Source organism: Mercenaria mercenaria, chromosome 10, assembly GCF_021730395.1.
Source record: "Mercenaria mercenaria strain notata chromosome 10, MADL_Memer_1, whole genome shotgun sequence".
Taxonomy (NCBI): Eukaryota; Metazoa; Mollusca; class Bivalvia; order Venerida; family Veneridae; genus Mercenaria; species Mercenaria mercenaria.
The window spans coordinates 32,380,196-32,393,309 of NC_069370.1; the positions used below are offsets into that span (position 1 = coordinate 32,380,196).

The window sequence follows — 13,114 nt, forward strand, 5'->3', positions numbered from 1 at the left end:
GGATGCGCAGGCTGGTCTGGATCCATGCTAGGGGCAAAGCCACTATGTTGGTTTTCTCATGTCGCGGCTCAAATATCCTTTATACATTTCTTGCAGTGATCTGCAAGGTATACGTACAAATGCTAAGCAGGATGGAGATGACTGGATTCTAAATGGTAGTAAAGTATTTATAACCAATGGATACATGTCAGATCTAGTACTGGTTGTGGCAATAACAAACCCCCAGGCAAAGTCGGTGGCTCACGGGATCAGTCTGTTTCTGGTGGAAGAGGGAATGAAAGGCTTTATCAAAGGCAGAAAACTTCATAAAATTGGAATGAAGGCTCAGGTGCTATATTATTGCAATCTTAAACATCTGAAAGCGTTCCTTTTATCCCCTGTCGAAGGCAGAGGGATGGTGTTTTGGCGTTGTCTGTCCGTATGTTCATCCATCCTGTGCTTGAATGTGTCCATACATCTGAAATTGAAAACACTAATGATTCAAAATGTATTTAAGCTAAAATCACCAAACCACACATAATTATGAATTAACACATTAACTTTGCTCACAGTGTTATCTCCCTTGACCTAGTAAAAGCAGAGATTTGTTTGAAAAAAAAATGAAAATGCTTAGAATTCAAAAAAGTATTTCAACTAGAATCACCAAATTAGCACACACACTTATTATTATCCCCCTTTATCAAGTAAAAGCAGTGTATTTCCCCTTGATTTGTTTGAAAAGAAAAAGAAAATGCTTATAACTCAAAAAGTATTTCAGCCAGAGTCACCAAACCTCACCTAATTATTGATTAGCACATGACCTTTACTCACTCATAGTATAATCCCCTTGACCAAGTAAAAGAGTTTTTCCCTTTGATTTGGTGAAAAAAAGAAAGAAAATGTATTATAGTTCAAAAAGCATTTTAATTAGAATCACAAAACCACACATAATGATTAATTAGCACATGACCTTTGCTCACATGTAGTATAATCCCCCTTTATCCAGTAAAAGCAGAGTTTTTCCCTTTGATTTGGTGAAAAATAAGGATTTTTGTAACCTCTTGATGGATCTTCATGAAACTTTACACAAATCAAAGAGCTATAAAATAAACAGATCGGCAACTTGAAAGGCATATAGAGCAAATCTCACCAACATCCCGTGACAACTGAATGAGATCTCGTTGTAAGCGTCTGTTGATCATGATTGATCAAGTCAGCAAACGCTTTGAACTAAGGTTACTTTCGGATCATTTGTTTATCATGATAATGGTGCATTTTTAATGTTGTTACGGGTAGTATTTTCTACACGGGGAAGGAATGAATTTATGATTGAAAGTCTGAGAAATCAACAGTTTTCATTTGAAAAAGGACTCAAATTGGTTTATTACGTGCCGGGCGTACCACCAGTTTTATACTTCAGTAAGCGTCTGTTGATTTGATCATGATTGATCAAGTCGGCAAACGCTTTGAAATAAGATAACACGAGATGACGTGGGATTATCCCAAGTTGCCATTCTGTGTATTTTATAGTTCTTTGCACAAATATAGATCACTATAGGGCAGAAGTGCACATGCAATTTCGTCAGGATCTCTTCATTGACAGAGTTATTGTGCTATAATTATCTTACAATTCATAAATTCCCACAACAAAGTAATCCATAGATTGGTCTTTATGAAATTTAAGACAAATATAGATCACTGCAGGGAAGTGATGCATTCATATTTTTTATCAGAATCTCTTAGTAACTGTAGAGTTGTGGCCATTTAGTTTGTTTGGGATTCATAAATTCCCACAAAACAATGTACATCATTGATGGATTTTCATGAAACATATCAGGGTTCTAGCCAGGATTTTCTGAAGGCATGTTGCAGAAGGATATTTTCTGACGAGCAAAGGGGTGGGTGCGGGAGGGGTGTCCCTTCCTGCATGGGGGGTATGGGGGTCACCCCAGAAAATTTTGTGTTACTACAACTCTTTTTGGTGCATTCTGGTGCATTTCAGAGTGAAAAACATAGTGTTATTTTCAGTGATTAATAAGCATCATTTACATGTACAACAAGAAAAGATATTAGGTTATAAAAATCCTGTGGAGTTATTTGCTGAATGACAATTAAAAGTTCATCAATTTTAAGTTGCTAAAAAAGTTCATTTACTATTTATTGTACATAAAACAACACAATTTTAGCGCTGCACACAGATCTATTTGTATTTTAAAGTTTTATCTTCTATTTCTGCGGAGTTTATTTGCTGAAAACTTATCTATTTTAAGTTTTTGAAAATGTCAACTGTTTGTTGTACATACATGTAAAACAACACGATCTGAGACTGTCATCCAGGGAAACGCTGGTTTCCATTTTGGATCAATGGCCATTTGGCGTGGCTGGGAGGGATTCTGAAATTGTGACCGGGGCCTCCGTGGCCGAGTGGTTAAGGTCGCTGGCTTCAAATCACTTGCCCCTCATCGATGTGGGTTCGAGCCTCACTCGGGGCGTTGAATTCTTCATGTGAGATAGCCATCCAGCTGGCTTACGGAAGGTCGGTAGTTCTACCAAAGTGTCCGTTCGTGTTGAAATAATGCACGAAGGGTATTTCAAACTTTTCTCTACAAGTTCTGTTTTGAAAGTGACGACAGAAAACATTAATTCTTGCATTGTCTTTTCGATATTCCGCCCGAGAAAACACATTTCATACATGTGAAAAACATTAATATTACGGCGATAATTGTTCAAAAGCATTTTACCGTGTTGCACAATTTTTGACTTAATTCCTTACGTTGTCTTTCCTTGATTGCGAAAACATTCGGACGATAATTGTAGAATCATCTGTCATTATATCTAATGACATGTATAATCTTAAAACTTGCGAAAACAGTCACTTTCATGTACACATCCCAAGATGCCGCCTGTCAAAGGATTTAAAGGCGGAGCTACGATGAAATTTACGTCACACCTTCCACATATAGGAAGCTGTCATTGGTTTATCGGTTATCTTAACTCGCATCGCTTTACCTAAACTATCGGGTAGCACGTGGAAGCTTTTCGAATACGCTATCGGATTAATCGGGGTGTTTATTGGGATGATTTAATGACATGTCGCTTCGGCAATTAAGGGATGACGGGGGAAATAAGGGATGTCAAATATACAACTCAAAGTCTGAAGGCATGTCGCGCGCGACAGGCGATAATAGCCTGGCGAGAACCCTGCATATAGATCACTTTAGAGAAGAATTTTTCCCTTGATATTGTAAAAAGTAGGAACCAACAAACTATTGCACGGCCCTTTTGTACATAACTTGTGTATATCTGGAAATAAAATATCTTTCAAAGTTTTTTCCCCTCATTCACAACTTATCCAGCAAGGAATATAAATTCCTTGAATTTGCTTGTTATTATTGACTTGATTGTGGAAGTTGAGATTTCGGATAAGCTTGCCATATTATTAATGCGTGGCCCAGCTACTCACTGCTTTCGAAGAAGACTTGAATTTCATAGGCAAAAATTTTTTATGCCAAGTTAGTTGGTCAGATGAAGCAATCTCATCATGTAGCGAGTTGAAACAACTTGAAATGGATTCAGTTTGTAGCAGTTCTTGATTCATGCAAATATGTCATTAACTTTATAATATTATACATGTAGGTTGAAAAGAATATCATGAAACAACATCACTATATGTTTAAAGTTATCACAATTAAAGCAGTACTTGTCACTAATTAAAATATCATTATTTCTGTACAGCATATGGATCATAGATTAATTTTTTCATCAAAATCTGTAGCCGCCTGTTCTGTTTGCCATAAAAGAAAACTTGAATAACTTCTCATCCTGTGTTACAAAATGTGATTTTCATGTTTTGCTGAAGCCTGCTCATTTAGCACATTAGGGAGAGCGCAGATCTACTGATTACGTGGTTGGAATTTGACCCCCAGGTGAGGCATATGTTCTCAGTGATGACTTGATAAAAGACATTGTTTCTGAAATCATTCATCCTCCACCTCTGATTCATGTGGGGAAGTTGACAGTTACTGGCGGAGAACAGGTTGTACTGGTACAGAATCCAGGAACACTGTTCGCCATTACATAACTGAAATAATGTTGAAAAATGGTGTTAAACCCAAAACAAACAAACAAACATGTTACACACTGAAGACAAGACTTTGTGCTTTTCATGTTACGCCAAACCTTATTGAAGACAACTACAGCGGAACTTCCGAAAACAGGACCTTCTAAACACTGGAAACCTTTGAAAAACGCACAGAACTCAGTCACGTTTTTTATGCCCCCGAAGGGAGGCATATAGTTTTTGAACCGTCTGTCGGTCTGTCAGTCTGTGGGTCTGTCAGACTGTCCGCAATTTTCGTGTCCGGTCCATATCTTTGTCATCCATGGATGGATTTTCAAATAACTTGGCATGAATGTGAACCACAGTAAGACAACATGTCGTGCGCAAGACCCAGGTCCGTAGCTCAAAGGTCAAGGTCACACTTAGACATTAAAGGATAGTGCATTGATGGGCGTGTCCGGTCCATATCTTTGTCAACCATGGATGGATTTTCAAATAACTTGGCATGAATGTGTACCACAGTAAGACGACTTGTCGCGCGCAAGACCCAGGTCCGTAGCTCAAAGGTCAAGGTCACACTTAGACATTAAAGGATAGTGCATTGATGGGCATGTCCGGTTCATATCTTTGTCATCCATGGATGGATTTTCAAATAACTTGGCATGAATGTGTACCACAGTAAGACGACGTGTCGTGCGCAAGACCCAGGTCCGTAGGTCAAAGGTCAAGGTCACACTTAGACGTTAAAGGTCATTTTTCATGATAGTGCATTGATGGGCGTGTCCGGTCCATATCTTTGTCATTCATGCATGGATTTTAAAATAACTACGCATGAATGTGTGACACAGTAAGACGACGTGTCGCGCACAAGACCCAGCTCCGTAGGTCAAAGGTCCTAAACTCTAACATCGGCCATAACTACTCATTCAAAGTGCCATTGGGGGCATATGTCATCCTATGGAGACAGCTCTTGTTTTGTTCTTATTTCTATGTATTTTTAACTTCTGAAAACTGGAACTTCCGAATTGACTTAGTTACATCAATTAAACTACGCATTATCGACATCAATTAAATATTGACAAACTCGGGACTTCATAGATGGTAAAATGTATGTGGAAAATGTTTGAGTAAATGTTATTATTTTTTATATACGAAAATGGAAAGAATCGTGTTTAACTTTATCAGATCATTGTTGCTTTGCACATGTACATTACATGCACATTAATTAATTACTTTACACAGACTTGTACCATTATAAAGGATAATAATCCCCTTCAGCCTACTAGTAAGAAAACGTAACACTAGTGCACCATGTCCACTTTGCCTGCAAACTTCCAAACTTCTGAATTCCGTAAACTTCCAAATAACTTTTAGGCTAGTATGGAGGTCGTTAGGTTTTTGGAAGTTACACTAGCAAAATTTCAATGTTACCAAATAGAATTAACATGCAAACATAAATTTAGACTAGTATTTTCTATTAAGCATTATCATGCTGGCCATGATTGATTCTGCCTTTGCAACCAGGGTAGATCATGATCAGCATGCAGTCTGATCATGATCTGCACTATTTGCCATTCAGTCAGTATCTTTTTGATAGCATCCCTTTTAACAAGTAATGGTACTATCCAAATTGATAGGTGGACAAGTTCATTATAGAAATTTAGCAGGATAAGGGTTAAGAGCTTCTTGTGTTTTGCAGGATACAGCAGAGTTATTTTTTGAGGATGTACGACTACCATCAAGTGCTCTACTAGGCGAGGCAGGCAAGGGTTTCTATTACCTAATGCAGGAACTACCTCAGGAGAGGCTTATTATAGCAGTGATGGCACAGGCATCAATGGAATGGATGTTTGAGGAAACTAGAGCTTATGTCAAACAGAGAAAAGCTTTTGGAAAGACAATATCTAAGCTGCCAGTTAGTTTTCTAATTTTATAGAGGTTACATTTTATTATTATGTTATACCAGATTTATATACTGCCCTTTTCATGATTAACACGTTTAAAGGCACTTTACTTAGCGCAAAGGCAGCCACACAGGGCGTTAAATGTGGGATACTACAACCTCTGTTATCTGTTTGACAACAGCAAAAGTATGAGGATACTGGATTTTACTTGAATTGTACCCCCTTTCTATGGGTATATTGTTTGCTAATAGTCAATTTGTAGGTAGTAGACCATTTGATTAATGGTCAGTAACTAGAAAATGCTTTGGCCTTCAGTGTTCTAACTTCATAGGATGATTGCCTGTGGTCAGTCTATTTTTAAGGGGTCGTTAGGTCAAAGGTCAAGGTAACAATGACCTTTAGACTAAAAGTGGTTTCCGCTCAATAATTAAGAATGCTGTGGACTACAGAAAGATTGCCTGCTGTCTGTAGATGAAACCTTTAGTTTTGTGTGGTCAGTAGGTCAAAGGTCAAGGTCACAATGACATTTAGACAGAAAGTAGGTTATGGTCAAAGTTACCTAGAGACTGGAAATTCTTTCTACTCAATACCTAAAGAACCTTACTGCCTTCAATCTTCATAGGATGGTTGCCTGGGGTCAGTAAATGGCTCCTTTTTATTGGGGATCAGTCAGTCACAGGTCAAGGTAACAATGACCTTGAGAATGAAAACAATTTTCTCTCTACATGTGTAGTTTAAAAAATACTTTGGCCTACAGGATAATTGCCCATGTGATAGCCTGTGGTCAGTAGACAATCCTAATTGTTTTGGGGGTCAAAGGTCAAGTTTGTAATGACCTTGAGAATGAAAACAGTTTATGATCAATAACCAAAGAATGGTTTGGTCTACAGTTGTCAGACTTCATAGAATACTTGCTAGTGGTTTGTAGATGATTCCTACATTCAAAGGTCATGGGCACAACATAGACATTTAAATATGCAGTTGCAACTAACAGGCCATATCATGAAGAAGCTTACCAGTATGTACTTTACAAACAGCTCTTGTTTAATTTATCCAGACACAATTTTGCTTATGTTAAGACACCTGCTTAATATAAAAACTGTTCCAAATATGGTGTATTTTCTGTCAAGCCTGTGTGTAAGTATTCAGTAACTTCTGTATGAGAATTAGATTTTTACTCTTACAAGTTTGTTTTAACTTTGGTTAAATGTGCCTAGAATTGAATAACTGTTTTATAGGAAACTTTCTTCTTACCACCTAATAACACTTCAAGTTATCAAATTTTAAGTTGTGATTGCTGTCAAAATAATCTTGTCTCTTCCTACCAGCTGATACACATTGTGGTGGCCGAGTGGTTAAGGTCGTTGACTTCAAATCACTTGCCCCTCTTCAATGTGGGTTTGAGCCTCACTCGGGGTGTTGAATTCTTCATGTGAGGAAGCCATCCAGCTGGCTTACGGAAGGTCAGTGGTTCTACCCAGGTTCCCGCTCGTGATGAAATAATGCACGAAGGGGCACCTGGGGTGTTCCTCCACCATTAAAGCTGGAAAGTCGCCATATGACCTATCATGTGTCGGTGGGACGTTAAATCCAAAAAAAAAAAAAAAAAAAAGTTATAGCACTTCAAGCTATCAAATTTTAAGTTGTGATAGCTGTCAGAATAATCTTGTCTCTTCCTACCAGCTGATACACATTGTATTTCATGTTGGATGAACAAATTATGCTCGTCCCGCCAAGTTCGAGTAAAAGAAGTTTTACGAGTATTTAGGTTTTTATAGTTTATAGATACGCTGACAATAGATGTGGTTAATTGCAGACAATCCAGCACAAACTAGCTGAGCTGAAGACCTCTATAGCTGTGACACGTGCATTTGTGGACAGATGTCTCCAGGTACACCATGAGAAAGGTCTAGACTCGGAATCAGCTTCAATGGCTAAATACTGGTAAATATACTGATGCTGTATCAAAGTCTTGTAGTGAATTTTTTAATCCCCTGCCACGAGTGGTGGTGGGTGGGGGGGGGGGTTATAGGAATGGTCTCTGCCCATCCTTCTGTAACATTTTGTGTCTGCTCTGTATCTTCTAAATCCCCAGAAGGATTTTCATGAAACTTGGGTCAAATGATCACCTCATCAAGATGATATGCAGAACTTATGAGTCAGCCATGTCGACTTAAAGTCAAGGTCACAAGTCAAGGGGAAAGGTTTGAGCCTTCCATTTTGTGTCTGCTCTGTATCTCATAAACTCGTTGAAGGAATTTCAAAAAATTTGGGTCCAATGATTACCACATCAAGGCGATGTGCAGAACTCACAAGTCAGCCATGTTGGCTCAAGGTCAAGGTCACAACTCTGGGTAAAATGTTCGAGCCTTGCATTTTGTGTCAGCTCTGTATCTCCTAACCGCTTGAAGGATTTTCATAGTCAGTTGATCACCTCATCAAGACGATGTGCAGAACTCATCAGTCAGCCATATTGGCTCAAGGTCAAGGTCACAGTTCTAAGTCAGAGCCTTCCATTTTATATCTGCTCTATATCTCCTTAACCCCTTGAAGGATTTTAATTTAACTTGGCAGTAATATTCCCCTTCACCCCTGTCAGCTTTAGGTCAAGGTCACAACTTGAATATACAGTCAAACCTGTCTATAAAGACCACCCTTTGGAGAGCCAAAATGTAAATGTTAAAATGGGAAACAAAACATGTGGCCTTTAGAGCCAGGTGGTCTCTGTTCAGAGGTGGTCTTTAACACAGGTTTGACTGTATAATGATTCCACCTGATATTATCAACCCTTTCACTATCCATAACAGTGGTGGGGGATATAGCTGTCTTTCAGACTACCTAGTTTTTTCAAAGAGTTAATTTCAAAAAATGAAACTAAAATTCTAATTGCAAAATTTTTAGGGAAAAATAGTCTAGCTATTCTACTTACCCTGGCGTCGGCGTCACTCCTTGGATAAAATTCAGCATGCAAGTACGTATGGCTATCATTTAAAGGCATATAGCTTTGAAAGTTATTTTTTCTTATTCTAGGTCAATTACCGACCTCACTGTGTCAAGTCCCATAACTCTGGCATGTATTTTGGGCAAATTATGCCCCCTTTTGGACTTAGAAAATTGAAACTTCACATGTGTCTTCAGGGTCATAAAACTAGGTGATAGCATCAAGAGCCATAACTCTGACATGCATTTAAATCCAAATTATGCCCTCTTTTGGACTTAGAAAATTGTGGTTAAAGTTTTGCGTGCAAGTACATAAAATTATAGCTATCATTTAAAAGCATATACCTTTGAAATTTCTTTTTTTCTTTTTTTAGGTCAATTACCAACCTCACTGAGTCAAGTCCAATAAGGCTGACATGTATTTTGGTCAAATTATGACCCCTTCTGGACTTAGAAAACCCTGGTTTAAGTTTTACATGCAAGTTACTATCTCCAAAACTAATGCAGATATTGAATTGAAACTTCACATGTGTCTATGAGGTCACTAGGTGATGGCATCAAGAGCCATAACTCTGACATGCATTTTGGCCAAATTATGCCCCCTTTTGGTTAAAGTTTTACTTGGAAGTACATATAGCTATCATTTAAAAGCATATAGCTTTGAAACTTATTTTTTCTTTTTTTAGGTCAATTACCAACCTCATTGGGTCAAGTCCCATAACTCTGACCTGTATTTTGGGCAAATTATGCCCCCTTTTAGACTTAGAAAATCCTGGTTAAAGTTTTACATGCAAGTTACTATCTCCAAAACCAATGCAGATATTGAATATAAACTTCACGTGTCTTTTGGGTCATAAAACTAGGTGATAGCATCAAGGGCCATAACTCTGAGATGCATTTTGACCAAATTATGCCCCCTTTTGGACTTCTTGGTTGAAGTTTTGCATTCAGGTACCTATATCTATTACTTAATGGCATATAGCTCTATAACTTAGTTTTTCCTTTCTAGGTCAATTACCAACCTCACTGGGTCAAGTCCCATAACTTTGACATGTATTTTTGGCAAATTGTCCCTCTTTCTGGACTTAGAAAATCCTGGTTAAAGTTTTGCAAGCAAGTTACTGTCACCAAATTAAATACAGATATTGAATTGAAACTTTACTGTATCTTCAAGGTTATAACACTAGGTTATAGCATCAAGTCCCTTAACTCTGACATGCATTTTGGCCAAATTATGTCCCCTGTGGACTTAAAACTTCTGGTTGAAGTTTTGCATGCAATTTACTATCTACAAAACTGATACAGATACAAAATTGAAACTCTATAGATACTAAGTAAACATTAAGGGTAATATTCCTGCTTCTGGGACAACAATTCGAATAGTCAAGCATTTGCAGTCTTACAGACAGCTCTTGTTATATTGACATTGTCAGTTTCTTATATTTCTCATGAACAGCTTGATGGATCTAAACCAGACTTGGTCTGTAGCGTCATTGTATTACTGTTTCAATTATTTGCATGAAATGTTTATGGACTATTTGTCTGGTGTGTCATTTGGTAAGATTTGAGACTAAATGAAGTGTAGATCATTCCTTTCAACAGCGTATTTTTATTCTTTTCTTCAGGTGTTCAGATTTACAGAACCGTGTTGCCACAGAGTGTTTACAGATGCATGGAGGCTGGGGATACATGTGGGAATATCCCATTGCACGTGCCTTCGTTGATGCCCGAGTCCAGCCTATATATGGAGGTAGCAATGAAATCATGAAAGAATTGATTGCTAGAAATGTTGTTTCGGACAAATAGTTAATACACAAGGCATGTGATAAAACCAGTCAAAAAAACATTTTCAGGGAAAACTAACTCTTGCTTTAAAATATTGATGATAATTGACCCTTAAATTGAAGGAAATTAACTTGATTTCAACTGCACGATTACATTTCCTTTTCAAAGTTTTTTATGAAGTCTAGACGTAGAGACATAATGTGTGCTAGTGTTCCAAACATTGTTTTAACTATTTATATGTTGTGTCTCTACATACACTCTTTTTATATTCAAATAGTTTCTGATCTAGTGTTCTTTTTCTTCTCTGGAGTTCAGTCATTATTGTTTGCGTTAAAATTGATTACTTGAATAAATTTAAGCAGATTTTTCTATGCTCTTAAAAAAGTAACATGACTGCTAAGTATAGACAGAGAAGCAGGGATTTTGATTTACAATTGAAATGTTGTCATATTTATTTTACTTATCTTCGCTAAAGGATAAATTGCATTAACCGGTATATTATGTGAAGTTCTAAACTTTATGTTGTCCATGTGATTCAGATTTTTCGTTGCAATTCTTTTTAAAGTTCATATATTAAATTATTTATTTTTTCTACTTTTTCAGCATACTTCTTGCAATGTAATCTATGAGAAACATGTACTTCAGTTTTTAGCTCGACTATTCATAGAATAGTGAGCTATTGCACTCGCCCATGCGTCGGCGTCGGCGTCCGCGTCCGCGTCCCGATTTTGGTTAAGGTTTTGTATGTAAGCTGGTATCTCAGTAACCACTTGTGGGAATGGATTGAAACTTCACACACTTATTCACTGTGACAAACTGACTTACACTGCACAGGTTCCATAACTCTATTTTGCTTTTTTACAAAATTATGCCCCTTTTTCGACTTAGAAATTTTTGGTTAAGGTTTTGTATGTAAGCTGGTAACTCAGTAACCACTTGTGGGAATGGATTGAAACTTCACACACTTATTCACTGTGATGAACTGATCTACATTGCACAGGTTCCATAACTCTATTTTGCTTTTTTACAAAATTATGCCCCTTTTTCGACTTAGAAATTTTTGGTTAAGGTTTTGTATGTAAGCTTGTATCTCAGTACTTATTAATGGGAATGGATTGAAACTTCACATACTTGTTCACTATCATGATCTGACATGCACTAAGCAAGTCCCATAACTCTACTCTCTTTTTTTTCAAAATTATGCCCCTTTTTCGACTTAGCAGTTTTTGGTTAAATGTTTGTATGTAATCTGATATCTCAGTATCCACTAATTGGAATGGATTGAAACTTCACACACTTGTTCACTGTCATGATCTAACATGCACTGTGAAGGTCCCATAATTCTACTTGGCATTTTTACAAAATTATGCCCCTTTGACTTAGCAGTTTTTTGTTAAGTTTTTGTATGTAAGCTGGTATCTCAGTATCCACAAATTGGAAAGGATTGAAACTTCACACACTTGTTCACTGTCATGATATGACATGCAGTACAGAGGTTCAATACCTCTACTTTGCATTTTACAAAATTATGCCCCTTTTTCAACTTTTGTATTCATTCAATTGACAAGGCTGTTGAATAGTCGAGCGTTGCTGTCCTCCGACAGCTCTTGTTAAACTTTTTAAATTATTTAATGTTTATAATTCTGTTATAGTAAATTATTTACATTTGATGTAGCTTCCCATGATAAAATCATTATAACTGTGATAAGATATGTTCATCTCTTTGCAATGTACTTGTAAGTGGGATATTTAATTTGTAGGATAATGTAGCGAGATTACGTTTTGCTGAAAATGAGTCGAGTAGTATCTTCTTAATCCAAAAATTTTCATTTGGGACCAACCGTTATCCATTATTAATCAGAAATCCTCTCCTGCAATTGATAATTTGTTGACTTAAACATGTTTTCTTTTGGAAAGTATGTCCCTTGTTAAATGACACAAGTGCTATAATAATATTGAATCTTTATGTTGAAAATATATTTCTTTTTTGAAATGTAATGTCTTGTTATATCTTATTCAAAGAATATTTGAGCTATTCTACTCACCCTGGTGTCGGCATCACACCTTGGTTAAAGTTTTGCATGCAAGTACATAATTATGGCTATCATTTAAAGGCATATAGCTTTGAAACTTCTATCTCCAAAAGTAATGCAGATATTGAATTGAAATTTCACACGTGTCTTTGGGGTCATAAAACAGTGATAGCATCAACAGCCATAACTCTGACCTGCATTTTGGCCAAATTATGCCCCCTTTTGGACTTGGAAAATTCTGGTTAAAGTTTGTGTGCAAGAACATATGGCTATCTTTAATGTGACAGAAGTATGCCATTAATTTGATAATTTTATGAAGAATATGATATTGCGGCATTATCAATGGCTTACTTTGGTCTTAGTATAAATAATATTCCATAGTAACATTCATTTGGGCAGTGGCTCATTGTAGT

General features: G+C 37.0%; 1 protein-coding gene across 1 annotated transcript in view; it reads left to right on the forward strand.

Annotated features, from left to right (window-relative positions):
• The window catches only part of LOC123559484 (long-chain specific acyl-CoA dehydrogenase, mitochondrial-like), a 31,933-nt gene extending 19,272 nt beyond the window's left edge, over positions 1-12,661 (forward strand). The window contains exons 6-9 of the mRNA XM_045351344.2: positions 97-328; positions 5,739-5,954; positions 7,760-7,887; positions 10,509-12,661. Coding sequence (XP_045207279.2) covers positions 97-328; positions 5,739-5,954; positions 7,760-7,887; positions 10,509-10,689 — 757 coding nt within the window. The 3' untranslated portion in view covers positions 10,690-12,661. The remainder of the gene's footprint in view (positions 1-96; positions 329-5,738; positions 5,955-7,759; positions 7,888-10,508) is intronic.
• The last annotated feature ends 453 nt before the right edge of the window (positions 12,662-13,114 follow it).